This window comes from Falco peregrinus, chromosome 8, assembly GCF_023634155.1.
Source record: "Falco peregrinus isolate bFalPer1 chromosome 8, bFalPer1.pri, whole genome shotgun sequence".
Taxonomy (NCBI): domain Eukaryota; kingdom Metazoa; phylum Chordata; class Aves; order Falconiformes; family Falconidae; genus Falco; species Falco peregrinus.
In genome coordinates this window covers 17,610,867-17,624,153 of record NC_073728.1, presented here as the reverse complement: position 1 = coordinate 17,624,153, position 13,287 = coordinate 17,610,867, and the positions used below count along the sequence as shown (strand labels likewise).

The 13,287-nt window shown below is 40.0% G+C and overlaps 1 protein-coding gene across 2 annotated transcripts in view; it reads right to left on the bottom strand.

The window, feature by feature from the left end:
• Window positions 1–5,982, bottom strand: part of CWC22 (CWC22 spliceosome associated protein homolog) — a 35,182-nt gene extending 29,200 nt beyond the window's left edge. The window contains exons 1-6 of one of the 2 annotated variants that reach the window (XM_055812064.1): window positions 5,932–5,982; window positions 5,394–5,505; window positions 2,383–2,450; window positions 1,465–1,581; window positions 1,096–1,353; window positions 485–613 (exon numbers count right to left, since the gene is read on the bottom strand). In XM_055812064.1, coding sequence (XP_055668039.1) covers window positions 485–613; window positions 1,096–1,353; window positions 1,465–1,581; window positions 2,383–2,450; window positions 5,394–5,420 — 599 coding nt within the window. In that variant the 5' untranslated portion in view covers window positions 5,421–5,505; window positions 5,932–5,982. The remainder of the gene's footprint in view (window positions 1–484; window positions 614–1,095; window positions 1,354–1,464; window positions 1,582–2,382; window positions 2,451–5,393; window positions 5,506–5,931) is intronic. The other variant, XM_055812065.1, reaches the window with a different exon arrangement.
• Window positions 5,983–13,287: the final 7,305 nt, after the last annotated feature.

Below are 13,287 nucleotides of genomic sequence, written 5' to 3'. Positions count from 1 at the left end.
TGGAACAGAACTTATGTCATACCAGTGCACAGAAACAGGATATTTCATTTTGAAACTATTTATTAGTTACTTCTCACTTACAAACTGAAACTGGTGTCGTCCAGATCCTATTTACCCTCTACTTACAAAACTCAGAAAAGGACTTTACAACTAGATAAAACTTCTTATCACTATTTTGCTAGTTAGATAAAACTTCTTATCACAATATTTGCAACTCAAATTTGGAAGTCAAAATTAACTGTAAGGAGGAAAGAAATTATGCCATTTTCCACCTAGATTATTTTGAAATGTATACTTATAAGCCACATACAAACTTCTATGGGCAAGTGTATTCTAAAAACATTCCCTCTCTAGAATTTACTTAGTTCTCTTCTGTTATTCTTATGCTATTTGCAGGATTCTGATCATCCCATCACATACGATATACATGAAAGCAGTATATTAGCAGAACGCAAAAGAATTGTTTTAAAATACTAAGACTTACCTTCCCCGAACAATATTTTCCTGAAGGAGCTCATGAATGATATTTTCAATATTAGAAACATTCACTTTGTTGACAAGACCATTGATCGACTTCTTCAAGGCTTCCCAACTCATCCTCTGATACGCCAAGCTATTCCAAAGGTAACACAATTAATGCCTGAATTTGAGGAAGCACTGAGTGAATATATATATATATATATATATTGATATGAAAACGTGGATGTAAGCTGTGATTAGTAAAACAGGTAAGAAAATACTACTGCATAAATGTGAAGACTAGTTCACAATTTTACATTTAACTATCAGGAAATCACTGAACCAACATGATAAACCAAAATGTAATGCTCTACAGATATGGTATAGCCCAATACATTCAGTTTTCTAAGATATTCCAAAAAATCCCTGGTTATACTCTGTATCCCACTTTCCCGTTTACAGTTTGCAGCAGAAGCAGGTAGTCATAATCTGATTCTCTTACCTTTCTTCTGGTAAAAATATACCTTCAAAACGATGATCACAGCCCTCAAAAGGTATCCCATTTTCACCAACACTCACTAAACCCCTTTATTGTTCTCCTTTTCAGTAAAAATTCTAATGTTACTTTCACCTCACCTATTTTTATCAGTGATTTGTTCCTGCATCATCCTGAGCTTGGCAGGTGGAATATATGCACCACCCGTGCGAGTAAGGATTGGATCCACTTCTTCTTTCTTCTTCTTTGAAGTGGTCTCATCATGAGCAAGTGAGCTCTGGACTGTCGACCTCTCTGGACTCCTATGGTCAGGTGATGAGTATCTTCTCTGTCTCCTTCGATCAGATTCTTTCTCCTCCCATTTATCATGGTATCTCTCTCTTCCCCTTTCCATCCTTCTAAGAAACAAAACCAAAACCACCACTACACACGCATGGGTTCGTGAGAAACTTTCACATTTCATACTTTAAAATCAGTATTTTATTACTGATTAAGAAAGGGCTTGATACCTTCCTTCTGAAGTTCTGTCATCATAGTATTCCCTTCTTGAATATTCCTGATCATATCTGCTGTCATCAGAGTACCTTCTCTTTCTGGGAGATGGAGGCCTGTCATGCTCTATATCCCTGTTTGCAACCCAAGACACAAAATTTTTAGTAATAGGCTTAGAAAAGCAATGCTATTAATATGTACTTGCAATACAACACAGAACTGTTCTGCTTCCGCAACCTGCATTTCAATATCCATATCATTCAAACAGAAGATGCTCCATTTCTAATAATTTCTTGTCAGCAAAAAATAATCAAAAGTCAAAGAAGCACTGTAAAAGGAAGCTCCTCCTAGAACTTAAAATTAAATGCTAAATGGCAATAACATCAAATACCAAAAGTAAATTCAGCACCATGCCTTCCCTGGAACATATGCATTCATTCACCTACTTTTGCCTGTATAGTATAAAACAGAATAAACACTATTAGAAAAAAAAATTGCATTGTGTTTAGTTCAAGAGGTTTCATTCTAATTAACATGTGAAATTAAAAGCAGACTGGTAACCGTGCACCTCATTTGTAGACTGCTCTTCAAATACTGTTTCTCCAGCTCCTGCTGGCACCAATAATTTTGCTCCAAAGTGAAAATTGTGACACCAGCAACACACGAGTCAAAGAGAAAGCTGGCATCTAGTTTCTATTTTCAAGTTCCATGACAATTTAACTGAACACTAAGGACTTTGTTAACAAGTCTAATTACTGCTATATTAACATGCAAGTAGTCTATTAAACCTACACTTACTTTTCACTGCTCAGTTATGGTAACATATAAAAAGAAATGGAACCTGATGTTCAGTTGTGGGTTTTTTTAAAAACTTATCTAACCCACTATGTGAGGTCTAGATACAAAATTGTAGGGTATAAAAATAATCATTCTACCTGTCCTCTGGAGACAAACTTTTTTGGCGCGAACTGTAGTTTTCCTTCCTTTCGTAACTGGAACCATGCTTTAAGAAAAGAGAAAGAAAAAATCAAGCCCCAACATTATATATTAATTACTGTGAGCACATGTCTTGAGATCAAAGCGTACCATGTCTTCAGTTCCCTACTCCTTTAGGGCCATCAAATAAAGCTAATGGCAGTCAGTTATGACAAGGACAGCTGATTCCAAGTAGGTAGTTAAGCAGCTGGACTCCCTGCTACAGGATGCTGCAGACACCAAATGCTTCCATACATTCAAGAGACTCGACAATCACTGAAGAAAAATTCACACAGGTTACCAGGACAAATTTATCTGTCTCAGGAAGCTGCAAATAGGCAAACAGAGTATGTGGACGGGTGCTTTTAGAGCTGCCCTGCTCCTGAACTTTGCAAGGGATCTGCTGTCAATTACTGCTGGAGATGGACCTTCCGTCTGCCTTTCCTGCTTCCTTCTTCCATACGCCATTTTACACTTTGTTGTATCAAATGCAATACAATGCAATTAACAGAATTCTACCACTTCTTGTTTGGAGAGTGTCTTCCTCCTAAGAATTCCCCTTACTACATAATTTCTCCTTACCTTCCTCCTTCTTACTACGATTTATTTTCTCATGAGTCACTCCTTGCTTCATACATTATACACATCCAAGTTACACTGTTCCACTTGACAGTTCCTCAAAGCAAATATAATTCTAGATTTTTTTGAAATGTAAGTTTGCAGGACTGTTTAAGTGATATACGTTTAATTAGTTCACAGCAAATTCTTTGGGCTGAACCATGACATACAGAAGTATGCAGTCATACACAAAAATCAGAGCATGACAGCATCTACAACACACATAGGAAGACATTCACCTTATCAAGATGTTTCAAAACTACTTTGGTACAGCTAAGAGGCAGCTTCTATAACCTCTATACTTCCATTGTAGGCATCCTCTCTTCCCTTATAATATTATTTGTGATTTTTCAGAACCACAACCTCAGGTTATATGCCAGTGATCAGCCTGTGAAATAGGTAACATTCACCTTGATGCATAAACTCAACACAAGGACCTACTGTGCACCTTTACTGAACTTTTTCCAGAAATACTCATTTGTTGAAATGGCATGCTACCCACTAACACACCAGCACACTGGGTTTTGCCCCACCAAAGAACCAGCTAAAACTACCAGTTAGTACAATACAATGACAATCTCATTCCTAAGCAGACCCTGATGGACAGGTATAATCAATGATCTCCAAAAACTTAATTAGAAAGAAAAGTATCTTTACTAAATGGCAAGTGTGGTGTCTATAACGAGCTGTGCCAGTAAAACAAACATTAACTGAGGCTTTCTAAAGAAATAATAGCAACACAAAGATTATGAACATCATCCTATCAATAGACTGATGAGGCTAACTTGCTATCACCCAGCCTGGGGCGTGTGTCTAAGTGCGTATATATATATATAAATATAAATATAAATTTATATTTTTGAGGCCACGATAACATACCCTAGAGTATCACCTTTCCTAGGGTCCATTTCTAACACTTCAAAATTATTCCCAGTATTATCTTGCCTGAATCAACACAACAGTACAGAACAAATGCATTGCATCATTTTACTGGGAGCATGCATACAGACAAGTGTAACGCCCATCTGACAATTTAACTACAAAGTAACAGTATGTTTGATGGCAAAGCTAGTACAAGAAATTAATTAATTTTCACCAAGGTTTTCTTCCCCTTTCAATATTCCTTTGTGGGACTATACATAACAGCAGATCACTGAAATCATTCAAAGATTAAAGAAGTTCGTAAGTTGTGTTTTCCCCAAAATAATATAATGCAAGATCGTATCCTTAGCTTCCAAGACAGTGGTAATAAAAATCTTTGAAAAACACAGAACAGTTATTGTATTTAAATAATATTTAGCAGATGGGAAGCAGGAGGTCTTTTTAGGATGATCCATTCTCTTGAGTTCTACATCATCTGCCTCTGTCCAAGCAGACCCAAAGAACACGTGCTCACAGAAATAAAACAACGGTATGTATTTGGCAGTTATTATGTGTCCTCGCAGAAGCAGCTATGTTTGCTGAAGAACTTGTCACCCTCAGCTCTTTGTGACTAGGCTTTCTGTCACAGTCTTCTTCCTTGTCCATTTTGATCAAAATGATTAACTGATAGTGTCCAAACAGCGTGCTTTTTTTAACTGGCTGATTTCGACAGATAATGGAGTACCTTATGTGGTACCTATAAGGGAGTACTACCAGGTTGGGAAAATAAGAGAAACTATCAAGCTATCCCTCAAGCACCTCTATTAAAAACCGCTTCAGTCAGAAAAGCTGGAATCAAAAGAGTGAAGCCGCCTACATAGGGTTGAACTCCAGAATAGGCAGGGAAATAGCATAGATTTGAGACCATGTATCAAGAGTACCACTCTGCTAACCTGTCCCAAATTTAGTGGGCTTTACAAACATGGCATTTCTAAACCATCATTAGAAGAGTAATTTTAAAGCAAATTTTTTCTTCTTGCATTCCTAAAAATCACTCTCATCCATTCAGAAATGCACCATGCAGCTTTTAAAAAGGAAAGCTTAACTTGCACATTAAGAAATACAGTTACCACATTAACTGCTACTTCCTGTCTCTTTATCTTTTCAACATCATAGTCAATTTTTCAACATCTCTTTTCTCCATTCCTCCACATGCTTATGTTCTCTGTTGAGCTATCATTCAGTCACTTTTCAACAATTATTTCTATATCACACGGTAACAGCATTCAGAACTTCCATTGTTAGGACAAGCGCTAGAAACAGCTGTAATTCACTGACTTCATAGTCGTATTTGTCTTGTAAACAGGCAGTTGTCAATTATGGATCTTGTTTGCTTTACATTCAGGAAGTTTTTACTTAATGTAGTATCAACTACAAACCTAATCGCTAGTAACATGGGAATAATCAAACTCTACAATTTAAGAACACTTACATTTACTTGTGTCACCCTGCTCTTCATCTTGACTTCCTACTTTTTACGAAGTTCCGAACGTGCAGCAATGAGACAACCCGACGTGGAGTTCAACATACGAAAAACATTTCATCTGTAACACACAGAAGACAATCAAAAACCTTTTACTGCTCACGGTACAGGAACCTACGCTTTTCATTTGTTCTTTACATCTACGTTTGCATAACTCCTTAAAACAAAACCGGTACAAAACAGCACAGCTGCCCCCACCCCCAACCCCCCCAAACCTGGTCAGATCTCTTACGGCTACACAGCACTAGTCCTAGGAGGTAAGGGCGCCACCGCCGCCAGCCCCGACTCCACGGGCACGGCCCCGGGCCCGGCCCCGGCCGCCCACCGCGCTCCCCGCGGGGCTCCGTTACCAGCCGGCCCGCGCCCTCCCACCCGCCGCAGAATCGCGACCACCCGGCCCGGCGGAAGGCGGGAAGGGGAGAAGGGTGCCCCGCCCGCGGGAGCGCGGCCGCCCACCGACCCGCGGCCCACCGAGCCCCGCACCTACCGCCCACCGCCACCGCGCACGGCCGCCAGCGGCGTCACTTCCGGCGGAACGCGGCGCACACTGACGCGCGGCGCTCAGCCCTGCAACTGCGCGCGCGCGCGAGCTTCCGGCCGCCCGCGCGGCGCTGCATGGCGGGAAACTGAGTGCGGCGGGGGCGGGCGGGCGGCTGCCATCTTGCGGGCCGCGGCCGCCGCGTTCCCTGTTGGTCTGTTACTCGGAATATGAATGTTGGTAGCGGTTGTTGCAGGGGGAAAAAAAAAAAAAAAGCGGGAAACAAGGCGGTAGAGTGACTTCAAAGCGAGCAGTACTATGGCACACCACTCCCTTCACTTCAGCCTGCGCTTCACTACTGCCAACTTCTCAGGTGAAGGCTTCTCTGAATAAACAACCCTATTTCTACCAAATGTGCAAGGTTCCTGTCAGAAATACAAGTAATTGCAAACAAGCAGTCAACTCACTTCCCTTAAAGATAAGAAGCTGTCCAAAGCCTTCCAGCATCTCTGTAAATTTTAGCAAATTTACTGAGTGAATTTAGTAAACATGCCCCTTCAATAACACCTGTAGCACACACTTCTGTTACTTACGCATGCGCTACTGGTTCAACATTAATTGAAATACGTCCAGTATATGCATAATACATTATACCATAGTGAGTTTAGGATACCTGTTTATTAGAGGGAGGGGTTTTGCCTCTGAAAGTTTCAAGTAATTGAGCACCACTGATTCACGCTAACAGAGGGCCTGTGGCTTATTATACACGCAAATTTGTTTGGATTGGGGAAAGTAAATACATAGGAAACAGAAAGGAAAATGCTATATAAGGTCTTAAAATGCTTACAGTTCATTTTCAGCTCTTGTGAGGTAATGAAAATAAACTCTTAGATGACATGGGAGATCAGGGTCAGAAAGGCATTAATTCAGCCAAGAGCCAGATGGTTCCTGCAGGGACATCTGTAACCAAACCGTGTGGCAGTACTGCTGTGCTGCGCCCGCCAGCATCCGCGTGCAAGTCCCTGTGCATGCATGTGTAGTGGGACATAGTATTTGTTGAGGGGAAGAAGGTGGCAATGAGCTGGGACCAATGCCGGAAAAATGCTACTCATAATTTCTCCTATCAAACAGAAGGGAGAAACATATCAACGACAGAGTAATTCTGATGAGCTGGAGTGTATATTGGCCTTATGCTGACTCACAGCCAAAAATACAGAGTTATCAGCTAATACACTCCCTGTGTTCCTCCCACAGCTGAAATGTGCTCAACTATGCTATTCATAGGCTAATCCACAAGATTGTTTCCCAGGAGTGGCAGGTATTTGTTTGCATCATCCCTGCATGGACAGGGGCATGAAAGTGTGTCATTTTTCATCATTTATTCCTGGTCGTCCTTCCCCTCTTGTAAGAACTGCACCCTCAGTCATGCGCTCTGGTCTTTACTTTCTCACAACCAGGTAGCTATCAAGAGGGAGGTCTCTTCCTCGGTACTGTAGAGTCTCAAGCTCCTGGGGCAGCCCAGGTGGCCAAGACTAGGGCCCAGAAGCAGGGGAACTCTTGATTGTGCCTAGGATTGTGTAGCCACCTTCTGCCCTGTTTTGCAGCCATGATGCACTGCCCTGGCCCTCCACGTTGGTGAGCCAATTTGAATAAGTTTTTAGTGACTGTGGTCCTAAAATCTGCAAAAGCCAAGTCCTCCCTAGCATTTTGTAAAGCAAGAAAGGACCGCACAGCTCAGCCACTCACTTCAGGTGCAGAGATAAGGGCTTAATCTCCTCTTTGTGTTGTGATGCTGGCCAGTCTCACATGCCAGAAAACAATATGGGAAACAGTATGCACGGGGAAAAAATGTAGAGATGCATTATTTCCTGAAACAATACACAAATATTCCTGAAATGGTGCAGAAAATCAGCTAATTCAATATACCACATAGTATGGAATAAACAGTGAAATCAAAATGGGGAACTAAAGAAAAAAAAATGAAGATGTTTAATTTATAAAAAAACCCTGAAATTTATGACACAAACTTCTGTAAGAAAACTCATGTAAAGTAGAAGTCCTATTCAGTGCTTATTTTTGAGAAGAATCCCTTTAACAGAGTTATTGGAAATCTTCTATTGACTTTTTCAGTAGTATTTATTGCTTAGACTACAAATTTTAAGCTCCACACTTTTTTTGAAAATATAATTCTCAGTATTTTCTTGCTACTTTCCAAAAAATATTTACTGTCAGGAATCCCAGAAATTCTTTTCTTGTTCACAACAGCTCACACTTACATGCAATTGCTGGAATAGCTACCATTTTAAAAATGACCTTTCAGGATGCCGATTTCCTTCCTTTATTATTCAGCAGTCACATTCTTAAGTTAGCACTTGATGAATACACATGAGTAACTTCTCACTGTGAAAATGATACAAGGTTTCTGCTTTTGAAGGATTAAGATGTTGATGAAAAGATGGTACTTCCTGAAAGGATGGGCATATTTGTAACTCCAACAAGGAAACTTTAATTTTTACATGCTCTGAAAGATTTGTAATTGCTTAAATACATGCATATACAGCACTAGATGAGAGTATTAAAAATTTAGTTGTGCCTAGATCTTTAAAGACTTCACATTTTATTTGAGATACATATATATATATATAAACTTATTTTGTGAGAATTCTCTTAGGACAAGGCTATTTGAACTGAAACAAGATGTTTTTAAATCCCAGTGGTGCAAACCACCTCCTCATTGCACCCTGTGGATTACTGTGCAAAGTCAGGACTACAACATCCTCTGTGTCCAATTCTTGCTTGAAGTGGGGCTGGTGAATTTGCAGAGATGGGGCCTAACAGGTGTGATCTTGTAAACAGCATGAGCTTAGTGTGATGACTTTGACTGGGGTCTTATTAGTTGCTTATGGATTTTTTTTTTTGTTTGACTTGCATATTTTCTAAGGGTAAAGGATAGGTTTAGTTATATAGCTTGCAAATGTTACTGTAAATATGCTTCATTTTAAATAGGGCTTGATTCTACTGCCAGGTTCTGGCATGCAGATGATTACAGTGACATTAGGACATTATATCATATAAACCAGATGTTCTGAAAGCTATAACTTAAAAAGAACCACCCCTCCCCAGCATTTATGCTCACATTGAGCGTACATTAGTAAATATGAGGCCAGGATTTTTTTTAATGCAAATACAGGAAAACATTTTAATCATGATAATTTTATGCAGTCATTCCATTTAGTTAAAATTTAGAACCAGCATTTGATTCTGCAAAGGTACATTGATGCCATTAAGAGTCCATGCCACTGATGCTTTATGAAGAAATACTGATTTTCATGAACATGCCTGCTTGGCTTGATTGGCTTACAAAAAATATAAAGGAGAGACTAGATGAAGAACATAATGAAATGATGGTTTCTACATATTATTATGAAAACCCACTATTTGTTTTGATTCTGCTGTCATCTGCTCTTAGCATTCCTCAAACAGTGCTGCCTTGTACATTTCTTTCGGGACATAGAATCATAGAATAATTTAGGTTGGAAAAGACCCTTGAGATCATAAGTCCAATCATTAACCCAGGACTGCCAAGTCCATCACTAAACCATGTCACTAAGCACAGCATCTATGTGTTTTTAAAATACCTCCAGGGATGGTGATTCCACCACCTCCCTGGGCAGCCTGTTCCAGTGTTTCAACACCCTTTCAGTGAAGAATTTTTTCCTAACATCCAATCTAAACCTCCCCTGGTGCAACTTGAGGCTGTTTCCTCTTGTCCTGTTGCTTGTTAACTGGGAGAAGAGACCGACCCCACCTGCCTACAACCTCTTTGCAGGTAGTTGTAGAGAAGCAAAAAGTCCCACTTGAGTCTCCTCCAGACTAAACAACCCCAGTTCCCTCAGCTGCTCCTCATAAGACTCATTCTCTAGACCCTTCACCAGCTTCATTGCCCTTTTCTGGACATGCTCCAGCACCTCTACGACCCTCTTGTAGTGAGGGGCCCAAAACTGAGCACAATATTTGAGGTGCGGCCTCACCAGTGCTGAGTACAGAGAGACAATAATTTCACTGGTCTTCCTGGCCACACTGTTTTGGATACAAGCCAGGGTGCTGTTGGCCTTTCTGGCCACCTGGGCACACTGCTGGCTCATGTTCAGCTGGCCATCAACCGGTACACCCAGGTTTTAGTAGTGTCATTAGTAGTAATGAGGGCCATATTCAAAACATGGGTACATCTCCTTTTAGTATAAAAAGAAGGAAGTTTGGCTCAAACTCCTGTCTAAGAGGTTATTTACTACAGTTTTAGAGCCTACAATCCAAATTTTTGATCACTTCTAGAGATTCTTTTTCCTGATTTGCAAAGCACATACTTTCCTGCAACATCAGTGCGGTTCTACTCCTCCTTCCTTCTTACCTGTCACTTACTTTCCAACTGCAGCACTTTTGTCATACTGCATGCTTGATTTTTGCTTTTTCTCTTGTAAACTTTCAGTTAAGAACAGCTTCTGAAGAGCAGCTCTGGTTTCTGCTCTCCAAAGGTGTGACTCCTGGAGACAGAGGGTGTTTGGTACCACTTGTACTACTTTCTGAGGAATGCTGCTTACTGCCTGCTGTAAGAGATTGCAGGTCTTACAGAGGGAACCCCTAGATCCTAAACCTGCTCTTAGAACAAGGAATGAAATGTGTCGCACAACTATACAAAGATTTCCAGTTTACCACCTGTGAAAGAGCTTTAATTTCATATTGTACTTACCAGGTTACCTGGAGCTCATTTTGTGGTGGTGGCGGTGGGTTTTTTATTAGATAAAATAATAGGTTGGTAAAAGACTAATTTTATTCTCTTAAACTATATAATTTCAATAATGGAAACTGTTGATGAAGCAATAAATATATTTCTAAGATTAAACTTGAGTTGGGGTCCTTTGTGACCACTTCAGCGTCTCTGCTAATTTGAAAGGGCAATCACTTGGCTTTGTACCCTGCACCAGGAGCTCTCAAAGCATTTGCAGCCCTGTTTTTTCTTTCAGTGCTGAAACAATCAAATACTCTTAGTAGTCCTTTCTCTTTAGGTCACATGACTTGTAGTTTTTGTAGCTAATCTTCTGCTTGACTGCTTCATGCAGGTTAAGGAAGCCACAAGACAAAGATCTCTGTATAATTCCCTGGTTTTGTTCAAACGGGAATCCATCTTTCTGATTGATAAAGGCTTGTTTCTCATACCCTGCTCAGGGAAATGACTTGCCTTTTCCCAGCCTTCTTCCCTAAATGTTCTTAAGTTACCTATTACTCTGTTCCTTAATGATACCACATTCCTGGCCATAGGAATGGAATAGCTTGTTTTCTCCTTGACCATGTAATTTCTGCTTAGGACTCCTGAGTTGTTTTTCCAGTTTTACTGGTGACTTGCTGATACACTGGACTAATTCCTAATCTTCCTTGCTATTCAGATAACCCTTTTGTAGAACAATGCAGAAAACACATTTTCCTCGGAGTACTGGGGGGCTTTGAGATCTATCTTATACTTGATCACAGTTTTTGTGGTGTTTTTCTTTTGTGGTTGAAACTATGTGAATGCAACGCCATTAATATTTTTAGGGTTTTAAAAAAATACTTTCTGGTAATGTTTATTTTTAAAACTATCAACTGAATTTAGTAAAATTTTCTCAAGGTTGGAAAATGCTAGAAGTTTTTTTCTTTCTTTTTGTAGGTTCTTGAATCAACTTACTTATTCTTTACTGAACATTATACTACTGTTTTGTCACATCACGTAACATATCTGTAACGCTACTTTCATTCCAAGTATTACAGGCTTAAATCCTCAGTGTTCAAAAAAAAATAAATCACAACATAGTGAGGAGGGCACATTCATGATTTGACAAATTAAGTCTAGTTAATCTGGTGCAGCAGTTGAAGATTTAGCCACCAAGATTTAAGCTGTTTGCCCTGCTCTGCTGTCCAAGACTATGATCCCACAGAAGAGTCAGAGAAAGGGAGCATCAGCCCATGACTGAGATCACTGAGTATGCTATACAGCACTTTAACTCAAAAGTGCTTTGGTTTAAACTAAGGTACCAGTCTTTGCTCTCCAGCACTTGAAGCATTAACAACCTGTTCTCAAACTTTTCCAGAGACCTACTATCATAAAACTATGCATCCTATCAGGTATAAATATTCTGCACTCCAGAGATAATAGCTATTTTTATATACAAAGTTATAAAAGTCAGCTCTTACTTACTTTGCAATACTAAGAATAATCAATAAAGGAAGAAATCCTTAATCAAAACAGAGGGATGGCATATGTTAGGTAATAATAATCAGAAAAAAATACATGATTTTTTTTCTCCTTATAACTAAGTTTTAGCTACAGAATTTGATTTCTTTGGCTTTCAAAATGATTTGCAACTGTGGCATTTACACCGGAGACTGAAACCAGCATGTATCTGGATGGTTCTACAGATTCTGACAATATGAATTGTTAAATGCTTTCACTAGATGTTCCATGAACCCACTGCAAATACAATATTGCCTGCCTGTGAACGCTGTATGGTGTCCCAGTCTGCTGTGAAAGTAATCTTTTTCCTGACTCACACTGTGTAAACAGGTGTCATGAAATAAAAAGGCATATGGCATCAATGTGGCAGCAGCATCTCACGAGAAGGACGTCCTGTGGCTGATGGCACATGTACCATCGCTCAGGCTGTCCCTCCAAATGCCCTGGGAGAGAGCAAATACGGACAGCTGAGCATTCCCCTCAGAGGGAGCCTGAGGACAGGGATGGGAAGTAAACAGTCTGCTTCAAAGTGCCTTCACTAGGAGACAACCGATTACCTCTGAGAAACAAGTTTATGGTTTTAAAGCAGCTGGTGACATAAATTACACTCTTCAGTTTTCTACTTAAATGTAGAAAGCAGAGGAGGGGCTGGGAAGGTTGGATTCATTGAACAAGAAAGGGAAAGGGCAGTTTAATACTGAATAGAAGCAGTGAAGTGTGGTTTTCTGTTCCTCCTTTCCTAACTTAATGCTTTTACTATTGGATTGAGTGAAGCTCCCTTCTGCTCATTTCTTCTCTGGTCAGCTTGTCTTGCAGTCCCTTTTCTGCAGTTTGCCACCCTACATTTTATTGCTCATAAGGGTGATTGGAGAATACTTTCAGTTTTATAGTGGGTTTAGTCTTGTGGTTTGGCAACGTGCTTTAAGAGATGTAAGTTTTAATTTTGTGAGGGTGAAAAGACATGCATACCTAGAGCTTGCATACCCCAAGAGAATGCTTTAAGGAGTAGGCACTAATACAGGCTGAACACCCCAAACCAACCTTTTTGAATCTACAACGCTCAAGATCCTAAATGTATGGAGTCTGAAGTAGAATCATGA